Genomic DNA, 23,261 nt, shown 5'->3' with positions numbered 1-23,261 from the left:
GATGACGAAACAACTTCAAAACACACAGAGAGAGAGATAAGAGAGAAACTAGAATTTGGTGGACAGAAGGTTTTGGGAGTGGGGAAGAGAAACGTTCACGGGGTCGTCATCCATCAATCCGATTCAGAGAGCCAGGCCGCTGCCGTCTCCGGTCCAGCGGTAGAGAGCCAACAGCTCGCGGCGACGCTGGTGCTGCTCGCCGAGGTCTTCGGGCACGCGGCCGCGGACCTGGGCGAGGGCGCTGCGCATGACTCTGCTGAAGTTACGCTATTCCAAGACGCGTCAGTCGAAGTGTCTTTTGTATGAATGAATGGATCGGGGGAAAAAAAGAGAGAGAGAGAGAAATATAAGGCAGGAATGATAGGTAGGGGACTTGTCGGCTTACCTGGTATTCGGTGCTCAGCGTGACGACGCAGGCCTCGTGGGCCCGGATGATGGTCTCGCAGGCGCGAACGACGCTGGCGGAGGCCTCGCCCTGGAGCTTGTCGGCGATGAGCAGGAGCAGGAACGAGCCCTGGAGGAGGTAGATGCCGTAGAAGAAGGGCATGAACTCGAGGCCCGGGTCGTACTCGAGGATGTTGCTGATGGCCTCGGCGGCCGACACGGCGTGGCCGGTGGCGGTGATGAAGCTCTGGGACGAGATCCACAGGTCGTTGTCGTCTAGCAGGTTGATCGGGTCCCACTTGCTCGAGAGGAGGATGTGCAGCACATGCATGACGTGCGTGCCGTAGGACACGACGATGCGGGTTTGGATGTCGGATTCCGTCATGCGGGACGTGTTGGTGTGTACGGAACGCACCGACGACGAGTCGAGGTGGTCTAGCTCGGAGGGCATCTCGAGCGTCGCCGACTGCTCGTTCTTGTCTTCGGAGCTGGCGTTGAAGTGCCGTTGCTCGAAGTTCTTCAGGCTCTCTTCGTAGATCTCGAGGTGTTTGACGATCTCGGCTTGTTGGTCGTCCCACTCGCGCGCTGGCCTGAAGCCGACGCCGAACCGGGGGTGGTTACGGGCGTGGTGGAGGTCGACAATCTCGCCCAGGATGGTCATCAGCGGTAAGAAGTACCCAAAGATACTGTGACCAGTGCACTTGAACTGAGGCCCGCGGGCTCGGCCACCATCCTCGGTCAGCTCATCGCCCAGAGCAGGATCTGTCGCGAATGGGCCGAAGTTTCCGTTCTGCCACTCCGTGTCGTCCATGGGCTGGAGCAGACCTTCGCATTCGATATCTAATAGAGATAGGGGCCGGTTGTAGCAGAGAGCCAAGTGGCGATCCATGACATAAACAAGCCACCATATCCGCCTGCGCTCCTCTCGCTCCTCTTCGCTAACAGTGCCGCTGCTGCCCTCGTTTTCGAGCTCTGCCGTTATGTCGCCGGCGCTGTCGACTTCGTTCTCGTCCTGGGTCGTCGTAGGTGGATTTGGAGCCAACTCTCGGCCTAGTTTCAACTCTCTGGCGAGAGACCATGCCGCATTCCACCACCGCATGCTGGCCCCCTTATATTCACTCGCCGATACCACTGTTGCCAGGTGTATGTATGTAACAACGTCGTCGAGCGAACCGGCAGCCCCGAAAGCCCCAGGGTCCCCCCCACTGATGTTCTCCATATTCATAGAGCTGGGAAGATTTACCCCGAGGCCCCCTAGAGAAACACCGTCGATTGTAGGGCTCGATAATGGTGAGGTATCACCAGATGATGTGTGGATTAGGGGCTTCAGCAGGTTAACCGTCAGCTCAAGCAGCTTCTGGCAGATCTTTCCCCTGGCTGATGGGACTTGTGTCAAAAAGGGTGCGTCGCTTGTCTGTGCAGCTACCCAAAGCATACTCGCCAATAGAGCCGGTTGGCACTGTCGAGGTTTGCTCGGATGTAAGAATGACCGCTTTCTAAAGATGAATCCCAGCACGTATGGCGACATTGGATGAGCGTGAGCTGATGAGGAGCTCGAGAAGTATAGATCGATCAAATCGCAGGCCAGGGAGACGGGGATTATGTTGCCGAGGTGCGGTACAAGAGGGTTCAGCACAGGGTATCTTAACTGCTGGTGGTAGGCATTCTGCGGGATATGTGTTTGGTATTGGGGTGGTGGTGAATTCATATTCATCCATCCAGGTGAACCGGTATCACCGCCGAGTTGATAGGCGCCCATTGGACTAGGTTCCATGCGGAACGCTGCTGGAGCATTTGAAGAGTAGCCGGTTGGGCTGTGGGCCTGGAGAGCGTACGGAAGATCAGGATAGTTAGATAGACTGCCTTGGCCGGCTCCGTAAGCCCCGTGTGACGGGTTTCCCATCAATTGACTAATCGTCTGCCTGTCGAATGGATTATGGATGTTGCCGTATCCATTAAAGTCGATTGGTGCTGGGCTCTCCATATGCTCCCTATCCAGAGCTAGAGAGTGACCGGCTAGGTTCGCCTGGTGAGAGCCAAAATCAGCTAAGCTATCAAGGCTCCCTGTCCTCTGACTACGCTCCAAAGCATCCTCATCAATCTCGGCCATGGCCTTGTCAGAGGAAGCATTCTGCTGCTCCTGCTTAGCGGAAGCAGCATCTTCTGCTCGGCCTTCGGTGCTCGATCCATTGTCGTCGTTATGCTCGGGTGTTTTCTGGCCATTCTGGCCCGCAGCCGCTGCTGCTTGTGCCGCTGCTTGTTGAGCAAGGTCTTTCCGTGACGCCTTTCCACGTTTTTTCCGTTCGCGAATGTACTCGCATCCAAGCCCAAACTCTTATCAATTGTTAGCTACCATAGTGACACTCTGGATATCACGAAAATACTATATCCTACCTATACAGTGAGCACAGGGGTGCTGTCCGTCACACTTAGTCCTGAGCTGGTTACATTGATCACAGGCCCTGCTGATCCTTCTTCTTATGGGCCCAGATGACCCTGTTGTTCTCGTTCCAGGCCCGCCATATGGGTGTTGACGGTGCTTCTGCTGGGGCGCTCTTGTAAGATGAGGAGCGTGGATACCGACATGTTGTTGAAGGTGCTGGAGAGCGTATTGAGGTCCATGGCCGAAGGTATCCAGACCGGCTGCATGGAGATGACTTCCAGGAACATGGGTGTTTGACAAGATGGCATTCGACGGTATCGAGTGATACGGCGAGAACCGTTGAAGCGGGTTAGACAACATTTTTTCCCTTTCTTTTTTTTTGAATGATTCGGCTATTGTATCAATCTAGGTAGAATAATTCTTGGCCAATATAATTATCTAATAGGCGACCATCGCAAGACTTCCAGACTTCGAACGAGCGCGAGCAGTTGGGTGAAGTGTAGGTGCATCCAGAATGTGTGAAGTCTCAACCAAGCCGGGGAGAAGCGAGATGGGTAGAGCTATATGCTCTATGGAATAGTGACTATTAAGCTTTGCTTTGCTTTGACTATAGTTGCCCAAGGACGGCGGTTTGACTAAGGAACGGACCGATACCCTCTTGTTAATAATGGAACTAGCAGCATGAGCATAATGATAGGGTGATCAGCATGATGGGCTCAGAACAGCAAGCAGCGAAAGTGATCAGCACAATTCTGGTCGGACGGCACAAGTGTCCATGCAGGATACAGGATAAGTAGGGTTCCAGACGGGTAGCGGGGTTGGTGTAAGAGCGCGAATGAGTGGGTGATGGTTGATATCCAGGGGTTTGACAGCTCTTTCGATCAAGACTTGGTGTGCTAATGGTCACGTCCCGGAGAGCGTCTATGACTGAGCCCTCGGTAGCCTCTCCAGGGCATGTAATAATAACGTACAGGTTAACGTCAGGGATACTAAAATGCTCGGAGGCACGATGGGCCAAGGGATGACCAGAAATGTCCGATCTGATGAAAGCGATATCCTAGCTCTAGGCTGCCCGCCTTTTTCTAACGACTGCTTCAATTCCGTGTGCTTGGCATGCATATAAAGAAGGGGTTCCTACCCTTCTCCAACCTACTTCGATTGGTGAGCCCAGGTCCCTCTGTGCCAGGGCAATATAGAGAGGCAGAGTAGGTATATATTGTGCTTAATATACAAGCACGGCACAATGCTATTCTGTGGCAAGTGAAGCTACTAACTTGTTGGGGAGAGAGGTCAGAAGTTTAGTAGCGTTTCAAGAACGGTCATTCAAGGGGGACCGCGCCTCGACCTTGCTTGTTATATGGCCTGCTTCGTGACTGAGATGGCCGGGAGCAAGGATCTAACTGGCTCGGAGGAAACGGGCTAGGAGTTGTCGGCCTACATAGTACACTACTAGACAAGATGTGGGCATTCCAAGCAATTCACATCGGCAGGGCATCACGACCCACCGCTCAACACGGCGGCAACAGCATTCAGGTATAAGTCTGTGTACTGATAGAGAAGTATTTCACCTAAACAAGCTTCTCTACAGTTTGCTTAAATCGATACTTCTAGTGTAGTGCTTCTGATGGGGCCACATCTAGCCTAGTAGCTACATCAAGTTCACAAGCATGAGTCAGGACTATGTGTGCTAGCTTAGCAGGAAAAGATACCACGATTTCCGTGGGGAACTAAGCATCGTTTGGGGTGTGCTGGCGCCAACAAGATAGGCGTACAGCATATAAGTATGCCATTCACACAGCACGTTCATACGACAGCCCACCATCGTCGCAGCTGTCGAGGTGAGAAAACGCCGGGGAGACGAGAGTGGTCTTCATGATCCGGATCGGTCGACGGAGTGCTAATATAATATGGGGCAAAAGAATATCAGAGGAGGAAAAGGGTAGCCTACCCCCCAGCTTTTCCGCGGATCCGTGCCACCCATGGCGATCAATGCAACCAGTCAGTCTTGGCAAATAGTCACCTTTCACTTTCGGTAGTTCACAGCAGGTTCAGCTTTTGGCTCAACAATATCACCACAACAGTAAACGCCGATGGACTTATCATGGCACTTCTATCTCATGAACCAGAATATTGTAAGCTTGCCAAATCTCTTGCTGAGATTGGCCGATGCTTCTTTAGAGGCAACAGAAACAGCACTTCATTAACGACGGCTTACTCAGGGACTTTTCAAGTTAAACATTGGCCAAAAGTGACCTTGGTGTAGGTAGTTAGCAACAGTCTGCCTAGCATCTATGATCAACATCCGGTAAGATCTTCGCCGTTCGTCTCTTTTGTCTCCATTCTTCGAGATTATACGACACGGAATTATTATGTAGGCCCGACTGTCAAGCTCAGTATCTCTTAATTGTCTGTCAAAATCAGCTCAGTCACAGTGATAGGCAAAGAAACAGGATATAAGTCTCGGTGTGGCCTGGCATACTACACCGCAATCACTTGCAACATAGCTCGTACCACATCCTTTCCACATATGATTTATATCAGGACGGATTTCATCAGGCGAGGTTTTTGGGCTCATCGGTACAGAGCCCACTATTTCGTATCGAACCGAGCCAGCCATACTCCGCGGTCTTTCTCATCCCAATTACTCACTCACATGTTAGACTGTAGATTGTTTTCATGTTTATTCTTCTTATATCAGCTCCTTCAACTATACCTATCAATGCGTAGTAGTACAAGCGCACATTATATTCATGCGGAAGACTCGGGCAAACACTTCTCTCCTTGGGTTGGTATCACAACATGTCAATTTTTGGCATTATTGCCAAGACGGACGGACGAATGCTTTTATACGTCCTATACCATCTCTATGCATACAATTTAGCATTTGCTCGCTCTACCTAGGTTAGGCAGCTGCTTATAATCGGGGGTTGAGAAGCCCCTCAGCTTCTCCGCGCCTCAACGTCTTTCTTGTTCGCCAACCCCTCACGAGTATGCAGGCTCACCATATGGCGCTTGCATATGTGCATATGCATCACATCGATTCGCTGTTTCCTGCATGCAGAAGCAGCACACCACTATGTTCTAGGAGGGTACGCGAGATGGTCGTACTCGATCTGCCATCACGGGGCCGTAACCTCAGGTAAGACGGGCCTGTGGGATCTCATACCACATCACCGTTATAGGTGCTGTGGAAACCGACATCTAGCCCTAGACACTTAAATTTTGCCCTCTATTTCATTCCCTCGGAAATTCGTGATGGATCCCTGTTTCTTAAGCTCTGACTACCGGAGTGCTATCGATCGCGTTAGCAGGCGAATGACTCCGCCAAGTAAGTATTCAGTCTCCCATCTCGCTTACCTATAGTAAACCAAGAAATGGGGAAAATACCTTCGAACGGACTAGTTCGAAAAACCATAGCCTAAGTCCCACCTTACAGTATTCATGTAGACTATTTTCAAGCGAAGCATTTCAAGTTCAAAGTTGTCTTATTCAGATGCCGTTTATTCTGTACCTATGTAGTTGCCTACGGTATGACAGTCTAGCAACAAATAAGGGCATGATCGTCCCCATTAGCCTGTTAGAGTGTGGGGATAGATTATTGATCTGGGGAGACGAGACGGCGCGCAACATTGTGTTGTGCGACCGACTAACAACGTAAGTGAAGATAGTCGAGGTAGAAGCGAGAACCATCTACTCAAGCCAAATGACATCATGCGAATGCAGATGACTAGAGATTCTGGACACACAGCAGGCACAATTAATTGAACAGCCATGATGCCATGGTAGCGAAGCTAGGTTCCTAGCTTGAGTGAAAGATCTTGATATCGCCGAAAGGGGCCGGTGGTCGGACCGAACTTCCAGTTGGTACCAGACTTGGCCAACCACTTCTCGCTACGACTTCCTATTCGTCGCTTAACATTACCAACTTCTCAGAAGCCAGTGCACTACGACACACTGAGCACCCCTCGAATTGATTCCCAAGTCCTTAATAGAGACTCTAGGGCAGAGTTCCTGCGTTCATGTTGTGGCGCGGGTCGACCGAAATCTTCTATTGATGCATCAAAGCTCATCTTGCTGCTACTACCATCTCCCATTTCCAACTGCCGATAGTCGAACAGCTTTTAAGGCGGTGCCAGTCTCCGTAGTTGGTGAGATAGGGCTATAACCCATGTTGCATCCTACGGGATTCACCAGAAAACTCCCGAAAAATAGGTAGGCGCCAAGGCCTTCACTAAACCTCATCATTTTTTGAATACGTGAAGTCCGGGATTGATGGGCGGTCAAAATCCCAGCGCTGCCTGGTTTTAAGTTCATCAGAATCCTTACTAAGTATACTAACACTTTAAGACAGTGAGGAAATAGCTTAGAATACCTATGTGCTTCTTATTTTCTCACGGAAGCGGTCGCAGGCAGCGTTTGGACGCGAGCCAGAAGTTTCATCGCCTACACAGTAATTACAAGACCATAACTACCCACAAAGAGTAGGCATTTACGAGACCGCCCTGAAATGTATTTTCATGCATTTTGTGGTAGGAGTATACTTAAAGCCCATCTCCACCACTAAATGATTAGACACGCCATTGGTCAAGCGCACGTATGGTACTTTTGCCCTATGGAAATAACGAGGAGAGCTGAGAGACGATCCAAAATCTACTGATTAGGGTCTGGCATAACACCCAAATTTTGTCTGGTAATATCTACTTAAGTCAGCTCTCGTATGAACCATCCGATATGAGATTGGCTCACTTCACCAGCTTGTCATATTCAGAGAATGGTACCTGAGCACGCTAATGCTTAACATGACCACATATAGCACCAACAGAGTCATGCCTGCACACTAAGCATGATGATAATGTGAGATGCGCTCAGAGTTCACCGTTACAACGTAAGCCGCCATCCCGACAACGGGAATCTTGGACCGAGAGCCCACCACCGGCTAGATCAGATACTTACTAACACGCTGTCTATCCACGATATCTTACAGCACTGCTTCAATCCAAGCCAACCACAAGCGTTGCTTGCCGCTAGGCGCCGGGAAGCACTAACATCGTGGTGTGTAGTGTACACTATAATATGGTAGGACTGCAGGAACACGAGAACAGCGCGCCGTAACAAAGTGGCATTGGCGTCACAAGAGCGTCAACACCTTGTGGCGTACCGGGCTATGAGGTGGTATTTGTGCCTGTTTGGGCCACCTGATGGATCCGTCATACTTCTAACCAAGGTCATGAGCATCATCGAGCTCAAACTCATCTCTCGTAGTCTCAGCTGGAGGAATTGTATTCACCATGTATGAAGTCTTGCTGACAGGCGCGCTATGGCGCTTAACAGATTAACATCACCGATTACAGCAATGAGCTAAGACACAGTGGTTTCCACAGGCCGAAACGATATTTACATTGCTTTGGCCGGTATTTGAAGGACATTCTACGGAACTTCCGGCTTTAGACTACAGCATAATAGCATGATACAACTATAGATAAGGAACCACGTCCCCAGGATGGTGGAACAAGGACATTAAACAACTACCGAGGCGCTAAAAATCTAGGACCGGTCAAAGACGATTGACAGTGTTGACGCGGTTTTAATATACGAATGTTGTATCGTTCGGCCCCAAGGCCTGAAACAGATGTATGTATACGCGCGCTTGTGATGCCTCCGAGGGTTACCTATTACCCTTTATGATACATCTGCGCATCCATCATTACTGAAAGTTTGCCCTCAAGAGAGTAAAGAGGGAGTTTATTATCTGCCGGCGCTCTCGCTTGCTTGACGAAAGCTTCTCGGAAATGCAGCAAGGATAAGTTAAGCTTGCATTCTCCACGATGTTACAAAGTCCCGAGGTTCCATTCGGTAATGACAAAAGCGGGAATTGGGTAAGACAGAGAGAGTGAAAGCCTTCAAGCTTTCCACGTGTAAGCCCGGGCAAGAATGTTTGTGTAGGCCATCCAAGTTGTCAGAAGATGTCTTTTCTTTCGGATTGGGTGCCGAACACGACGTACAAGCTTCGATGTTACGCTGGAATGACGGGTTGCCTTCCAGATCAGCCATGCCCGCGAGACCAGCAGGGATTCGCTTGGTGGCCTACCAGCAATCTGGGGTACAGTAGCTCACGAAGACTAAAGATCTCTGGGTCAGGGTCTCCTAGGCACATTACATAACACCATCAACTGCCGTGTTCCTGAGGGGGCTGTTCATGCGGCTCACTATACCTAGGTTAACCCTCCCTCGGTTCTGTCCTCGGAATATCTCGCTATAGATTGCCACATTCGTCAACACATGTACTGATGATGGGCGTTTATTGACATACTTGTGGCGCTACACCTCATGGCCCATTGCAGGCATGACTTTCCATCCTTAGGTCGTATTTCTGCATCATAGAATGCTTTGCCCCGGCCGTTGAACCATACTTTATGATATCCTGGATCTGGCCACCTCTCAGACCTCTCTTACCCCCTCGCTCAACCAGTCCCGCTGTACCTCTTAGGGAAATACGTATAGGCCCAGAATCGACGTTAGCAGCTACAGGTTAATAAGTACTTCCTCCGGAAAGGTCGTAAGGCGTGGCGATCACCTGACTTTGGTCCAGTTCCTTGCATGGGTTTGTCGTCTCAACTGGCACCCTGCCAATGCAACCTCTATCTCCCGTTTAGCAGTCAACGCTCAATACCACGCAGAACATGGACGGCCACCTGGAGCCGTTGACAGCCGACGATCAAACCCAGCGCGATTCGATTATAATCTAACTTGCGGAGACCCCGGATCGACGGTGACGGTGTTTTCCGTTCCATCTTCAACATCAGACCACGCTGATGCTTAAGAGCGATCTAAACCTCCACCACTGTTGCCACGCCATTGAATCGTAGTGAACACCTCTGTCAGCATAACGTGGTTGCTACATCATGATACCAGATCATGTGAGGTCATCCATTGCTCCGGATATTGACGTACTCTAGTCCTTTCTATTGCAAACGATCCGCCACTGTTAGTCTACTGTATGTTGAAGATTCCGCAGTAGGTGCCAATATGGGATTTCTATTAGCACTCGATAGAATGTGATAGTATGTACTTCTGAAGACTCTAGCGTATGCGGTCTCCGGTAGGCACTAGCATATCGATGTCGTCTAGTCTTCAAAACGGTAAGGAAAGGACTTTTTGCCATATTGTCGTGAGCAGTGCAGCACGAATAAAGTGGTTACAGGATCAAACTAATACAGTAACGATTATTATTGAATTAAATCGTGTTCCTTATCGTTTCACTAATACATATTCCTCTAAAAGTGGTACGCATGGATATAGCTCTATATATTGCCCAGTTCGAGAAAGCAGTTTGTTTTACACATCTTAGATCTCAATAACAGCAGGGCAACTAGATATTAAATCAATATGGTCAGCACTAAACGTAAAATTCATCGCTCCTTCTTCATATAGGCGTCCGTAGATCATCATGGACTGTCCTCGGAAAAGGAAATAAAAGCCAGTAGGCCAGTAGATATATATCAGGACTTTTCTTTATTCCTATAATTGAATATAAGGGAAAGCAAAGGAGCTCAATCCACTTGTCTCCTTGTAAATTCGACGGTAGCTTTCCTATATCGATTAAGGGGTTACTTTCGAAACGACCTTGAGTGTCTGGGATGGGCGGCTGATGAACAAGCATACATCAGACGAACATATCCCAGACACGACACGGCACGTGGGAAAAGCCAAGATTCACCAAGTCCCAAGATTATAATTCATTAATCAATCTATAAACTTTTCCGTCCCCATCTCAGTTCCGGTATCAAGACGATTATCTTTCTCCAAGAGATCCTGGATTTGCGATCCGGACTCATCAAGCACCGTAATATGCCTTACCACTCCACACCAGAGCGTAATTACAGATGCGTCATGCACAAGTGTTGGACAAGAGTCCCCGTCCCCGGATCTACGCCCACAAGTCTCACCTCAATCTCAATATAGTTCTCGAAGCTCTTGAGACGCGGACTCAAATCTCATCCGATGTCGACACGGCTCAACGTATTAAACATCGCTGTATTTAATTTTTCATCCCATCTTGCCCCAGTGTAGATTTGATCGGCCGTGCAAGGGACGCACAGACAATAGACATAATGAATACTCCCAGGATACTAGATGTACGCTGAACTAAGGCATCAGATGCTCTATTGAAGGATTCAAGAACGGGATAGCTGATACCAACTCTGCGGGACCATCTCGGCCAGAACCAAGCCAAATAACGGGCTAAGTACGAGCCGCGCTGGAGTAGGATAACACGACAAGTCAATACTAAATTATAATCGGACACGCTTTTACCCAGAGATCTATCCCATTCAGTTCCCATTACCAATTAGAATGCACAGCGGTACGGGATGCCACTTTACGCGTGCCCTCATATGCACCTTTCCGCTACCCGTCTTGCTTCCCTCGCCTTACCTTATCTTCCTCCCCTGAGCAAACTAAATCAGTTGGTCATTGTCCAAGATCGCCCTGCATCTCTCCCGTGTGTATAGCAGTTCATCCTCAGTTTCAGCTAATGCAATACCACATGAGATGGCGTGCCTTGCATGACCTGCACATATGACGCAGGAAGCCGCATAATAATCTTCCTCTTCTATCGTGTGATATCATTACCAAGACTTCATGTCTCTACTCTGAATCAGATACTCGGTCTCCGGTATGACGGGTGCAGACGGATGAAGTTATCTCCTTCCAAAGTCTTCCGAAAGAGGCAGACATCTAGGCTAGTTACTGGTTGAGACTTCGCACTCAAGCGCCTTAAGCTACATCCTGACTGGAAGCTATTGCTTGTTAGCATAGGCTACGGTTGCGCGCATGACGTTCACTTACACGGTAGTCAGCCGTATGTAAAATATCACGACGACACCGGTCCCAGCGGGTGCAATCTGAGGTCGGGTTTGCGATGAGAGGACAGCACCTTGACCAACTATCGAGTGATGCTCGTACAAGAAAATTTATCCCGTTGGGGACAGAGGAGCTTAGAGTACATAGGTAGCTGGAAGAGTCTGAGTACCTTCATCTCTAGCCTCTTAAACTTCACGCAGTAACCAAAGTCTTACTACATACACCATACCACATTCATGGCCATTGCTCCGCTATTCGTCTTCAACCAAGATGTACATAGCTGTTGACAGGAGACCTCCCTAGTGTCAATAACCTCCAGACGTAAAATCACTCTCCAGTATGAAGGGCGGAATTGCGAAGAACGAAGGCGAGAAAGCTCAAACAATACCATTCGAATGATAGGGGAAAGTTTAACCCATCTCAAATGTACATAATATCTATTTACTACATGCTCATTAAAACCGTGCCGAAAAGACTGAATCGGCGTTGGGCCCCACGGGATGGACAACGATCTCAGCCCCTATATATGTATCACAGTACTATACAATGAGTATAAGCGCGTAGGATCTCGACCTGATAACGTCGTTTCTATCTTTTAATAGCGTAGGGATTTTGTACTAAACTCCTATTCTCTCCCGTGAGAACATATAATGTGCATCACGTATCTCCTAATACACAGCTAAAAGCACGTCTGTAGGCGGCGTTATTTAGTTTTACATATCCCCAGTGCCACTAAGTGAATAATAAGTACTTCATAAATCACAGTAAGCACCAAATCTGGTTCAGATAACTGACACCGTAGAGCTATCATACCAGTAACTCAGACCTACCATCTCTAGCTCATCACGATCAGTAAATATCGCATGAAGACAATATAATTAGTAGCTATACATCTACTCATCGTCTTCCCTTTAATAAATCGAACCTGGACACTTATTTCACTCTTCTCACTATCCTCATCACCCTAATTACTCTCACCCACTGTGATATTTAACGCTCTCACGACATTGTAAATATACCATAATCCAACTATTTCATCTGAGTCATAACTCAACTCGAATAGCTGCCATAAATTAGTCACTGCCGCACAAGAAACCCCATAGAAGGCGAAACTCTACATCCCTGCCTCCGATGGCCGGGTTGTACAGGGCACTTTATATTCTCAGTTCACGATGAGGTGCCACTCACTCATCAATGAAGAAAACGCTGAAGTATATCCATGAGAAACCGTATGCCAGAGAGACCCGGGTCTCTTGCGTAGTGAGCATTCCCAACATAACTATCCGACAACCGTTCTTAAGCAAGTTAAAACACATTCATCATAGTGATTGACGAGCTGCTCGCGTGAGATAAGTTTTCGCTAGTCATGTTCGATATATAAGTAGGGCCCTGGGCGTTTGGCAAATGGGATGAATGGCTATGAAGAACCCTTCGGCTACGAATCTAAGAAACATTTCTACTCTTGTACTTATCACTTCGCACCTCTTCTTTGATTCACTCGATGGCATGAATTCCTCTCGATAGAAGTTCGCAACTACTTCAACACCTCAATCAACCCACACTCAAAAGAGCGCTCCGCCACCCCTTCAATCGCAATCCTCATCACACGAAACTTTCCACGCAGCGGATAAGGATATAAAGCACACGGGTAATACATCGTATATAAAATTCAAAAGTTACTTTTTCTCCCCAATGTGAGATAAAACCCAAGTATTCAACCCAAAGATAAAAATATAAATAGTTAGTTATATATAGATATATATATATATAGTTAAGAGATAAATATCGATATATACTGCCCAGCAGCGCCGAACACGATGATAAATTTTCAATACAAAATTTAAATTAGAAAACCCAAGAAAAAAAAAAATACTAAACTTCGCCGGCTGTGGAGTATATATATAAGAAACCAAAAAAAAAACCCCCCAAGTTTTTCCAGACAATAGGTAACTAACACAGATGATGAAGAGTTATACAAAGCCGTAGTCGAAAAAAAAAAGATGTATGAATTTTACGACGACGCGTGTGCCGAGTTAGAACTACTATCGACCTTTTGTTCCGCGGCGAACTCCTTCGCCGGCGCGCGGACGGAGACGCCCATTTTCTCGCGTTTGGCCTCGATTCCCGAGGAGCCGGGGGGCGTGTGGCCGGCGGTGTTGGCCAGGTTCTGGTGTTCCTCGATGCCGTGCTGTGGGACGATGCGGTGGCCGTCGGCGACGGGTTCCTCTTTGGCCGGGGTCCAGGCGAGGAAGTCGCGGCGCACCTCGACGTAGTCGTACGCGAACTCGCCGAGCTGGTCGTCGTCCATGCCCATGAGCTCGGCTTCCTCCGAGGCGCGAAGGTGCAGGCCGGGGATGAGGTCGATCAGCTTCGCGATGATGGCGGATACCACGAAGGAGTAGGCGCATGTCGCGACGATGTACGCGATTTGGATGTAGAGCTGTGCGTAGTGGTGGTCTACCCAGCCACCAGCGACCACGCCGTTGTTCACGCCATCCAAGCCGACGATGTAGTTGGCGCCGAAGAGAGCGTTGAAGATGAGTCCTACGATGCCGCCGATCGCGTGTTCAGCGAAGACATCGAGAGAGTCGTCGATTTTGATCAGGAATTTAACTATCATGCAAGGTTAGAAGAAAAGTTAAATAGAATATGAATACGCAGTTTCCTCACCCTTAGTGCCAAAGTTGCAGCAAATGCCGGTGACAACACCGAGGATAATAGACGCCCAAGGAGGAATGAAACCAGATGCGGGTGTGGCTGCGACGAGGCCGGAAATGGTACCCGAGCACCAACCAACCATGGACCACTTCTTAGCCAGGCGGAAATCGAGGAGACACCATGTCATGGCGGCAAACATGGCCGTCAAGCAAGAGTTCCAGCAAGCAATGGTGGCACGCAAGTTAGCACCGAACGCGGAGCCGCCGTTGAACCCGAGCCAACCGAACCATAGGAAAACCGTTCCGAGGGTGACGAGAGAGACGTTGTGGGGTCGGAAGTTGAGCATCATCCTCTCGTGGCGACGGCCGAGGATCCAGGAGTACGCAAGCGCCGACATACCCGAGCCAATCTCGACAGGGCCACCTCCTGCGTAGTCCAACACACCGTAGTTGTAGCCCCAGCCGTTAATGTTCCAGATCCAGCACGCGAGCGGGCAGTAGACGATGGTGGCCCAAAAGAAGACGAAGATCATGGCTGGTAGCACACGACCGCGCTCGGCAACGGCACCAATCACGAGGGCTGCAGTGACACCGCAGAACATCATCTGTAGACCATGGTAATTAGTCATTCTGGTCCATAATGAATATATCTTTATCAAGTTTTGAATGCGAAATGCTGTGCTCCTCGTGAAGCGAGCGCGCTGGCCTTACCTGGTAGAACGAGTACAGCAACTCCGGGATGAGCGGAGAGCCCGGTGAGGGAACAGCCAATGTGTTCATGAGGCCGAAGTGATGTAAGTCGCCGATGAAGCCGTTCGTAGCCTTTGTGCTGAAGGCGAGGGAGTAGCCCCAGAAGTACCACTGGAATATGACGACGGAGAAGGACATCATGACGACCCATATGAGGGACAGGGCAGATTTTCTTCGCGACAGTCCTGAGTAGAGGAAGGCGATGCCCGGTACCATGAGCAATACCATGCATGCTGAGACGATGATGAAAGCCTGGTCTCCCGATTGGTACCATTGGTTCAGGTTCTCGGTTTCTACGCGGGAATGGTGTCAGTCATTGTCGTGAGCTACGTTGTGTGCTGCTTCCTCCGTGGCCACAAGCTGTGTCTCGCAGTATTCGGCACTCTCTGTAGAACTCTCTGTAGAACTCGCGGGGTGTTGAGAGAGAAAACATACTGGAGTCTCCTCCGGTCTCATCATTGGTGCCATTGAAGACGGCGGGCGCCCCCGTCCACGCGTAGGACATGGTGACGAAGCGGGACGTTCAAAGTACTGCGGACAGCCGGATTTCAAAAAAACGGATCGGGTTGAATGCCAATTGTACAAGTTGAGATTGTGTTTGGGAGGCCCTTTGCGTTCTTGGTGGTGTCTTTCCGCACGGCCGTGTCCTCGGCCGGGGTTTAGATGTGGCTTAACTAAGGAAAAAGGATTTGGAGTAAAAAGAAATGTATGTATGTATGTATGAACGAATTCAAAAGGAAGGGGAGAGGGAAAAGGTTATATCACATGGGCGAAGGACTAATGCGGAACTGCCCCTGCTATATACTTACTGACTGTAAGTACTACTTCTACTTCGATGTATGTCGAAATCATGGGCGTCGAACCAAACCAACAGACCACCTACTACTCGCAGTAGCTTAGAGACTAGAGTACGCAAATTGACCCAGCCGAGCAGCTAAGCACAGGAAACCGTGCATAACACGTACAGCGCATTCATTCACAGGGTCTCGAAGAGGTGGGATCTTCGTGGTCGTGGTCCATTGTTCATTGTGCCCATGGCAGACCATGGCTCACCATGGCCGCCCATGACAAGACATGGACGGCGCGCAGCCAATCAGGGCGGGCAAGATAAGGACTCCCCCAGATCCTTGTTAGCCCGGTACAAGTCCCACGCCAGCTCCGGCCGGGCTGGGAACTGCTCTTGACCTGGGTCCGTGGAACATGGGACAAGGGACATGGGGACAAATGGGGACAACGGGGACAACGGGCTGGATATGGGAGGCCCATGGGCAGAGACCCCCAATGTTGCTGCTAGGTTGGCAGGTTAGGTCTGGTTATGGTTAAATGTCTAGGCACGCTAGAAAAAGGGTAAGCCGCTTAGAGTCATTTCCTAGAGTCATTCCACCCCATTATCTAGCCCTTCAAGCCGCCGTATGTAATTAGATTATACATATAAAACAGCAAGCAACTACCTGGGTAGGTAGAGCGAGGTACGGGTAGCCGGGGATCACCGTGGTGTTTCGCATCACATCCATCCATACTTAGCCTCGGGCATCCGGTTGGTATGTAAGCCTGGGAGCGATATCGGGTCAAGTTGTCTTCGACTGAAGGCATCCCCGACAAAGAAAGGCGAAAAGCATCACGTTGTTCCACGGGTACATGCCTGTCCCTCCCTTCCTGTCTGTCTGTCTGTCTGTCTGTCCACTTACTCTACTTGCCTACCATTACCCACAAACATGTGACGCTCGAAAGACCTCATACACTCACTCACTCACTCACTCTCTTTCTTATCTATTTCACTCGGCCTGTGTACCTGGAAATGTGCTAGTCGTCATGCGTCGCTCAGCGAAAATGACATGCGTACTTACTATGTACAGTACAGTAGTAGTAGAGCATCTCAGATCTGGGATAGGCACGGCGCAGTTACTGTTGGAAAGATGTTATACATGTACATGGTGTAGTGTAACCGGGATAGGTTGGAGTAAAATGGTCTAGAAGACTGCCAAATCGAGCCTTGGCCCTTGGCATTGGCTACCTTTCCTCTGGTCTCTTTCGATCTGCCATGACTACTGCATGTCCAGGGGGGGTGTGGGAGACGGGGCCTTGAAATCGACGCTCCCTTCTCCTCCTCTCAGATCCTCCTCCTCCATGACGCAGGCCATGCGTCTGAAGAATTGCTAGCTTATCATCTCTATCTGCCTAGATAACAAAACGCAGGCACACTCCTTTTCTTTTTTTTCTTTTTTTCACCTGAAAGTTTTTCGCATGAACATTAATTGTACATTTATCGTGGGAGGCTATTCAAGCAAAAGGACCCTGTGAATGCCTAACGGCCCTCCTGTTTCCAAATGGGGAGCTAGGTGAAAAGCTCGAGCCCTCGGGACGGCAGGGATGCTCAGAATCTGTTACGAAATAGAATGCTCGGGGGCTTCGTTTCTATTTGCAATTGAGTTGCGGCGAACGAATCAGACTCGGCCCTCGAGCCCGAACAATCCCTATCGCTACTAGCAGTTCCTTATTTATAAGTACATGTAGCCGGACTAATACCAGAGTAAGTAAGGTAGGCGTGTAATGCGTGGGTAGAATAGAATTTCCCGCGTTTCGTTGGTTTCGTCCACCAAGAAGACAATTCAAGATGCGCAAGCCTCGCTGCTGAATGAAGCCTTACTTTATCGACTAGGTACGGTACCTAGCCTAGGAAAGCCTAGATTTTTTCAGCGCTGCAGAAACAGTCGACTGCCACACCAATAGGTAGCGCTGCCGAGAGTGCCCGTGATTGATATGGTAGACCATGCTTGTGATGATGATGATTACTGCAAAGTTAGGTAGGTTAACCAAGCATGACCTGCTACATGTAGGTATTTACAATTTCATGCTCTCATCCATCCGCAGGTCTCCCCACGTTGAGCGGCACTATCGAGAGGCACGACCAATTGCCGTTTGTCTCCTAGCGAAACGGATGCATGCATTGACAGGGGAAACAGAGGGTGGAATGGATGATGACTGCAGGTCAAGCGAGCCGACAGACTCGAAGTAGCTCACTAACAATTTTCCCCTGCGAGACTAACTTGCAGACTTGGAAGTGTTCTAACCCCGTACGAGAATGACAACAATCAGGATGATGTCAAGACATTCATCTCTCGGTGCCGCTCTACGTCGCGTCGGCCTGAACAAAGCGATCAAATGGATGGGCGAAAGGATAGACCTCCCCATAGAATCTAGATTACTTGTCTTACAAGCTGCTATCTCCAACGGGTAACGATGCCTAGGTAGGCCAATGTGAGCAGTCATCTACGCAGGTTACATCATTCAAAATTTGACGACGCTACTGTACAGTACTGTATGTTTGCACGCAGCAGCACTCCGCATATTTAGAGAGTGCTTACATACCTAGAGTAGTAGTAGGTACACGCATCTTTAGCAAAGGCCAAGACAGCAGCCGAGACAGCGAGCTGATGCTCAGCCCATTCCCGCGACACCAACGAGTCGTGAGAGGCGAACATCTGGTGAGAATCTGGTGTAGTGTCTACGGATGGTGGAACAAGCTACCTAGCTCAGGTTGCTAGTTATGCTAGCTTTGCTGGCTTATCTTTCACCAATGGGACGTCGGCAGGGCCATCAGGAATTGCTCATTGTTCGATCAAATCGTGTCTTGGCGTATTCTCTCTTCTCATCCCCGGCTCCACTGAAAATGTTGGAGGTCTTTTCTCCGAACCCCATTCTCACGATGCGTCGCAAAGAGAGGGAGCAAAGTTTCGGGACGCGCAACAACGCTCTTTTTCTTACTTTTTTATCTAACCCCAGGCCATCAATCACGTCTTACTGCGCCGCCCCATTCGGCAGATGCCATGGGAAACCCAAACCCGATGCGGCGGGCCGTAGGGCTTAGTTTGGGGCGGCCAGTGGTGTTGTGTACGTAACGATTTGGTGATGGAGCGCTCCTCGAGCACGAGCTTGATTGCCATTTCCAGAATGACGGGAACCTCCCAAGAAACGGCAGTAGCTCATCCCTGCGTCCAATCAGACGAATTAAGAATTATGTAATTATGTAAGGGGAGATTTACATTAGGGTATGTAGGAATCGAGCTGTACGCATACCTATACTTATATATATATATATATATATCTGTTTCAACCAGGTTTCAAACCTCTGTACCCTACGTAGTGAGGCTGGCTTCTGATTACTTGTCACCACGTGAATCTGCTATGAACTGGCACCGCTCACCTTGGTTCAGGCTCATATCAACAAGACCTCCAAGTAGGGAGGTTGAGGCTCACAAGCAATAGGTAGCAAATCATCACTGACATCAGTATCTACCTACTATGGACTTTTACCAGGCCACATGCGATAAGATAACGGCCTGGGAACACAGCATCTGCTGGTAATATATGCTAGTAATCATTGGCTGGCGATGTCTGCCGGCTGCTTCGCGGGGTGTGAAGTGCGGGGTACTTTGGGGTGCTTTTAGGTGCAAAGCGCCCTATATAGTACCTATAATGTATGTCAGTGGCTTTCTTTGACGGATACCTGCATGTATCTTACCATGTTACACCAAATACTTCTTGAAGTAGGTATGTATGTATGTATTTATTCACACAAATCTCAACAATATCAATTCATCTAGGAGGCGGTGACTAGGACTACCTAGGTAGTGAATAGAAAGGGTCGAGAATGGCAGGTTCTGGTACTGAAGTATTTTTTGGGTGGGATAGGCAGGCGGGAAGGCACTGCAATCGAAGCCCTAACTTCAAGCTACCTATATATGTAGGTAGGTAGGTAGATATTGAAGATGTATCTCTTCAATGATTTTTGCATTGTAGATACTTGCCTACAATCACATGCAGATGAGAATGAGAGCTACCATATGTATCTACAGTAGGTATCTATGTACATATGTATGAGATAATACATACCTGGTAGGCACGAGACGTGGGTCACAACGCCAACCTCACAACTCTGTAGGTAGCGACGGGAAAGCTCTGCAGACTTTGGTTCGCGAGCAACATCTGCCTTGACCGCGTCGAGACGCCTGTGCCCTTGCACGACCAGGTGCGACTCGATGACCAATCTCTGTCGGTATCTCGACTCACAAATAGGGCCATCAGGGCGGCAGCAGTCGCCGAGCACGAGAAGCTTAGAGGAGGAGCTGTCTCCACTACACTCGACGACTTCGCCATCCCCCAAAACTTTGAATGAATGCTACCAGGGCAAACACCCGACGTGGTCGTCGTCAGCTCATGGCATCGTCTGTGAGACTCTGGCCTATTCTCGACCAATCTTCTAAAGCAGTAGACTAGTTGTCTGGCATATGTCCAACCGACCAGAGCTCATTCGCCTGACGTTTGAACTGTCTGCACAGCTCTTAACATGGAAACAACAAACAGCTAATCATCAATCGATTCCTTTCAACCGGGTTTTCAGAATATTTCTTAAATAAAAAGAAACCATTTATCAAAAACTTATCTAGGCATTGGAGAGCTCTTATATTCTGATGATCCCTCCAACCCCCAACCGTCGCTCAATCATTTATTGATCTGTACAAGTTGGGTGAGGAACTCCTGATCCTCGTCATGGCATCGCGAAACAACCTCAAAATCGGGCAATGCTATTGCATGTCTGGCCGCCAAAGGGTGAGTGGCTCCTAACACCCCTAGTTATAGCCGGCCGTCGCGTTAATGAACCTCGGTCAGTATGGTACCAAGTATTCCGCTGCTATACCGTGGCGAGGTGGGCCGGAGCCATTACCGGCTCCCCCTATGCATTCATCATCTCTCGCTTCTCCTTCCAGTCTTAGTCCTGACTTGGCCATGGATGACGCGGGACCTTTGGAAAATCTTCTACACGGTGATGCACTGGATTTTTCACAAGACGATACCGACGTCGAGGAGGAGGACGACGACGATAGTGACGACGTTGATGAAGACGACGTTACAGATGACAGCGACAGTGAAGATGGCGTCATCCCCCGTATTGCCCCTTGGCGACTCAATCTTACCGCCTTGTCTCAGCGATACAATATGTATGCCGTAGCCTACAAAAACAAAGTCCATATAACTCGCATTCACAGCTGTGTCGACCATATTGTACATACGCGCCCTGGTGAGTCAGCCTCTTACGAGATGATGAGAGCTTCCCCTGACATGCTTTCCCTCGGAACCTCTCCTGATCACTTTCATATGATTTCAAAGATCAATAAATAATGACTCTTTCCCCGTTTATAGATTTGGTATTAGAACCTCCAGCAAGCCCAGAGGCCTTGAACGTAGGTGGGTACATCAACCCACAGATGCCTCATCAGATGAATCATTTGATTATGGGTGATCTGGGTAATGAAGAGATTCTGCTGCTTGCCTTTGATGATGGCGACGTTATTGGCTATTACAATTTTCAAATCGAACAGGCTCTTCTACGTATCGAATCTGGTGATGCTCTCAAAGAATCGACATCAATGAAGCCATTCTTTCATCAGAATACAGGGATCTCGACCTGGGGGCTTGCAATTCATGCACAGTCGCGGCTGATCGCAGCTGGTAATAATCGAAACGAAGTACATCTGTTTGCTTTCGCACTCACAAATCACGAAACGCCTAGCGAGCTCTTGACACCGGGTGAGGACAAATTCCATCGCAGCCTCCGTAACAAACTAGAAACTACGCCAGGCGTCTTGGATCGGGACTTGGACGCTCAACAAAACCGAAGGGATCTCTATCATCATATAGTCTTCGAAATTCCAGAAGGAGATAATATACCAAATGTAGCCTTCAGTGGCGACGCTGACGGCAATGCTGACAAGGTCCTCGCTATCGATATAAGAGGTCAACTCTGGATATTAGATATCTGGTCCTCCCGTTGCGAGTGCATCAAAGGATTGTACGAGACGTACGCGTTGTCAGATCAGATTCGAAACCCTGCTGCGTTTACCTGGGCACAACTGTAAGTTAGCTACATTCGGACCTTTTACTTTTCTCATCATCTAATACTGAATCGAGGACCATACCTAGAGGGTGGGGTGTCCTCGTGCTCCCTCAAAGTAGCTTCCTACCGACAAACGGTTTCCGGGATTCTCTCGGCTTGGATCCAAAAGAAGCTAACTACGTGTATCACGAAGAGTATGGCCGTTATATTGGGATCGAAAACGCTGCCACACACATCAAGAATAATTCTAGTATCCACCCATGGGTCAAAAACGGACTTCAAGCAGAACACTTGCCTCATATATGGCCGCACATGCCTAGTTCACGGGACAAATGGTACGACGCAGTTAAAGATAGACGGCAAGGTTGGAATGCCACCTATGATAGCGTGGCTGACAGTAGTTTGGAACCCGCTTTTCTCTATCAACACGATACTGATGATATAACATCGAAGTTCCAAAAAGCCAGCCTAAGTGATGGCAGTACCGGTAAGTAATGGCTGCAACCCGTTGCTTCTCTTATCATCCCAAACCGAAAAGAGGCCAACGCTTCAGTTACTAGATACCCCACTAACTTCTAAATACCAGTCATGAGGACTTATGAAACCTCCATTGAATTTGTAGGCACCGACCGTGATGTTGGCATCATGTTCGCCAACGCCATCGACCAAATCAAGCCGCGGGAGGGCTCAGTTCAAGGCCTTCACTTTCCAAGCGCTAGGCTCGCTCATACTATACACGTACCCGAACTCTCTCTCGTAGTCGCGGGCTCGATGTGTGGTAGGGTGGCGTTGATAACGCTGACAAGACCACTTGATTCGAATTACTCCTTTAAACGAGGCTTCAAAGTCGAGGCCATCCTGCCGTTGAAGACAGACGAGGAACGATGGCTGCGGCCTATCTCTCCTTTACTCGGCATTGCCGTCGGACCCATACCTGGACTGACTCTCGGTGCCCGTCGTTACCGTATTATCATACAATATTACGATCACAGGATACTGGCATACGAGGTGGGCCGCAACAATAGTACTGATGAGCTCTCTGTTATCTAATCCTATTTTTCCTCCCGGGAAAGAATCCTCCATGCTAAAAAATCAGTACTGTAATGACTCAACGAGGGTAAGAAACACGGGTAGGGGTTTAGCTGCCCGAGGCTCCTACTCTTGCGTCTACAGTTACTTTCACAGCTCACATTTTACACCGAGATACGACACAGCATGACGCCTCTTTCAAAATATCTTATCCATTAGCAGAAGTTCTCTTTCTACTATGCAACATCTCCAGCGTCAGCATCAGGATCAGCAGCGGCATTGGTTTTACGTCACTGCCATT

The 23,261-nt window shown here is 48.9% G+C and overlaps 3 protein-coding genes across 3 annotated transcripts; 1 reads left to right on the top strand and 2 right to left on the bottom strand.

The window, feature by feature from the left end:
* Positions 1–81: 81 nt before the first annotated feature.
* F5B22DRAFT_421056 (fungal-specific transcription factor domain-containing protein) lies at positions 82–3,407 on the bottom strand. The gene is made up of 3 exons (XM_047971637.1): positions 2,779–3,407; positions 386–2,718; positions 82–267 (listed from the first exon to the last, which is right to left on the bottom strand). The coding sequence occupies exons 1-3, from the start codon at positions 3,125–3,127 to the stop codon at positions 124–126; spliced, it is 2,826 nt and encodes a 941-aa protein (XP_047834564.1). The 5' UTR covers positions 3,128–3,407; the 3' UTR covers positions 82–123.
* A 9,724-nt stretch (positions 3,408–13,131) lies between these two features.
* F5B22DRAFT_420874 (ammonium transporter MEP1) lies at positions 13,132–15,642 on the bottom strand. Its single transcript, XM_047971635.1, has 4 exons — positions 15,472–15,642; positions 14,998–15,329; positions 14,300–14,891; positions 13,132–14,242 (listed from the first exon to the last, which is right to left on the bottom strand). Exons 1-4 carry the CDS (start codon positions 15,539–15,541, stop codon positions 13,641–13,643), a joined length of 1,596 nt encoding a protein of 531 aa, XP_047834563.1. The 5' UTR covers positions 15,542–15,642; the 3' UTR covers positions 13,132–13,640.
* Positions 15,643–20,390: 4,748 nt separating this feature from the next.
* On the top strand, positions 20,391–23,136 carry F5B22DRAFT_420885 (uncharacterized protein). The gene is made up of 5 exons (XM_047971636.1): positions 20,391–20,646; positions 20,707–21,115; positions 21,238–21,949; positions 22,006–22,418; positions 22,518–23,136. Exons 1-5 carry the CDS (start codon positions 20,587–20,589, stop codon positions 22,979–22,981), a joined length of 2,058 nt encoding a protein of 685 aa, XP_047834562.1. The 5' UTR covers positions 20,391–20,586; the 3' UTR covers positions 22,982–23,136.
* Positions 23,137–23,261: the final 125 nt, after the last annotated feature.

This window comes from Xylaria bambusicola (genome assembly GCF_022495145.1).
Source record: "Xylaria bambusicola strain CBS 139988 unplaced genomic scaffold F5B22scaffold_5, whole genome shotgun sequence".
NCBI lineage: Eukaryota > Fungi > Ascomycota > Sordariomycetes > Xylariales > Xylariaceae > Xylaria > Xylaria bambusicola.
Note: the sequence above shows the minus strand (reverse complement) of the source record. Positions and strands in the feature narration are given on the sequence as shown.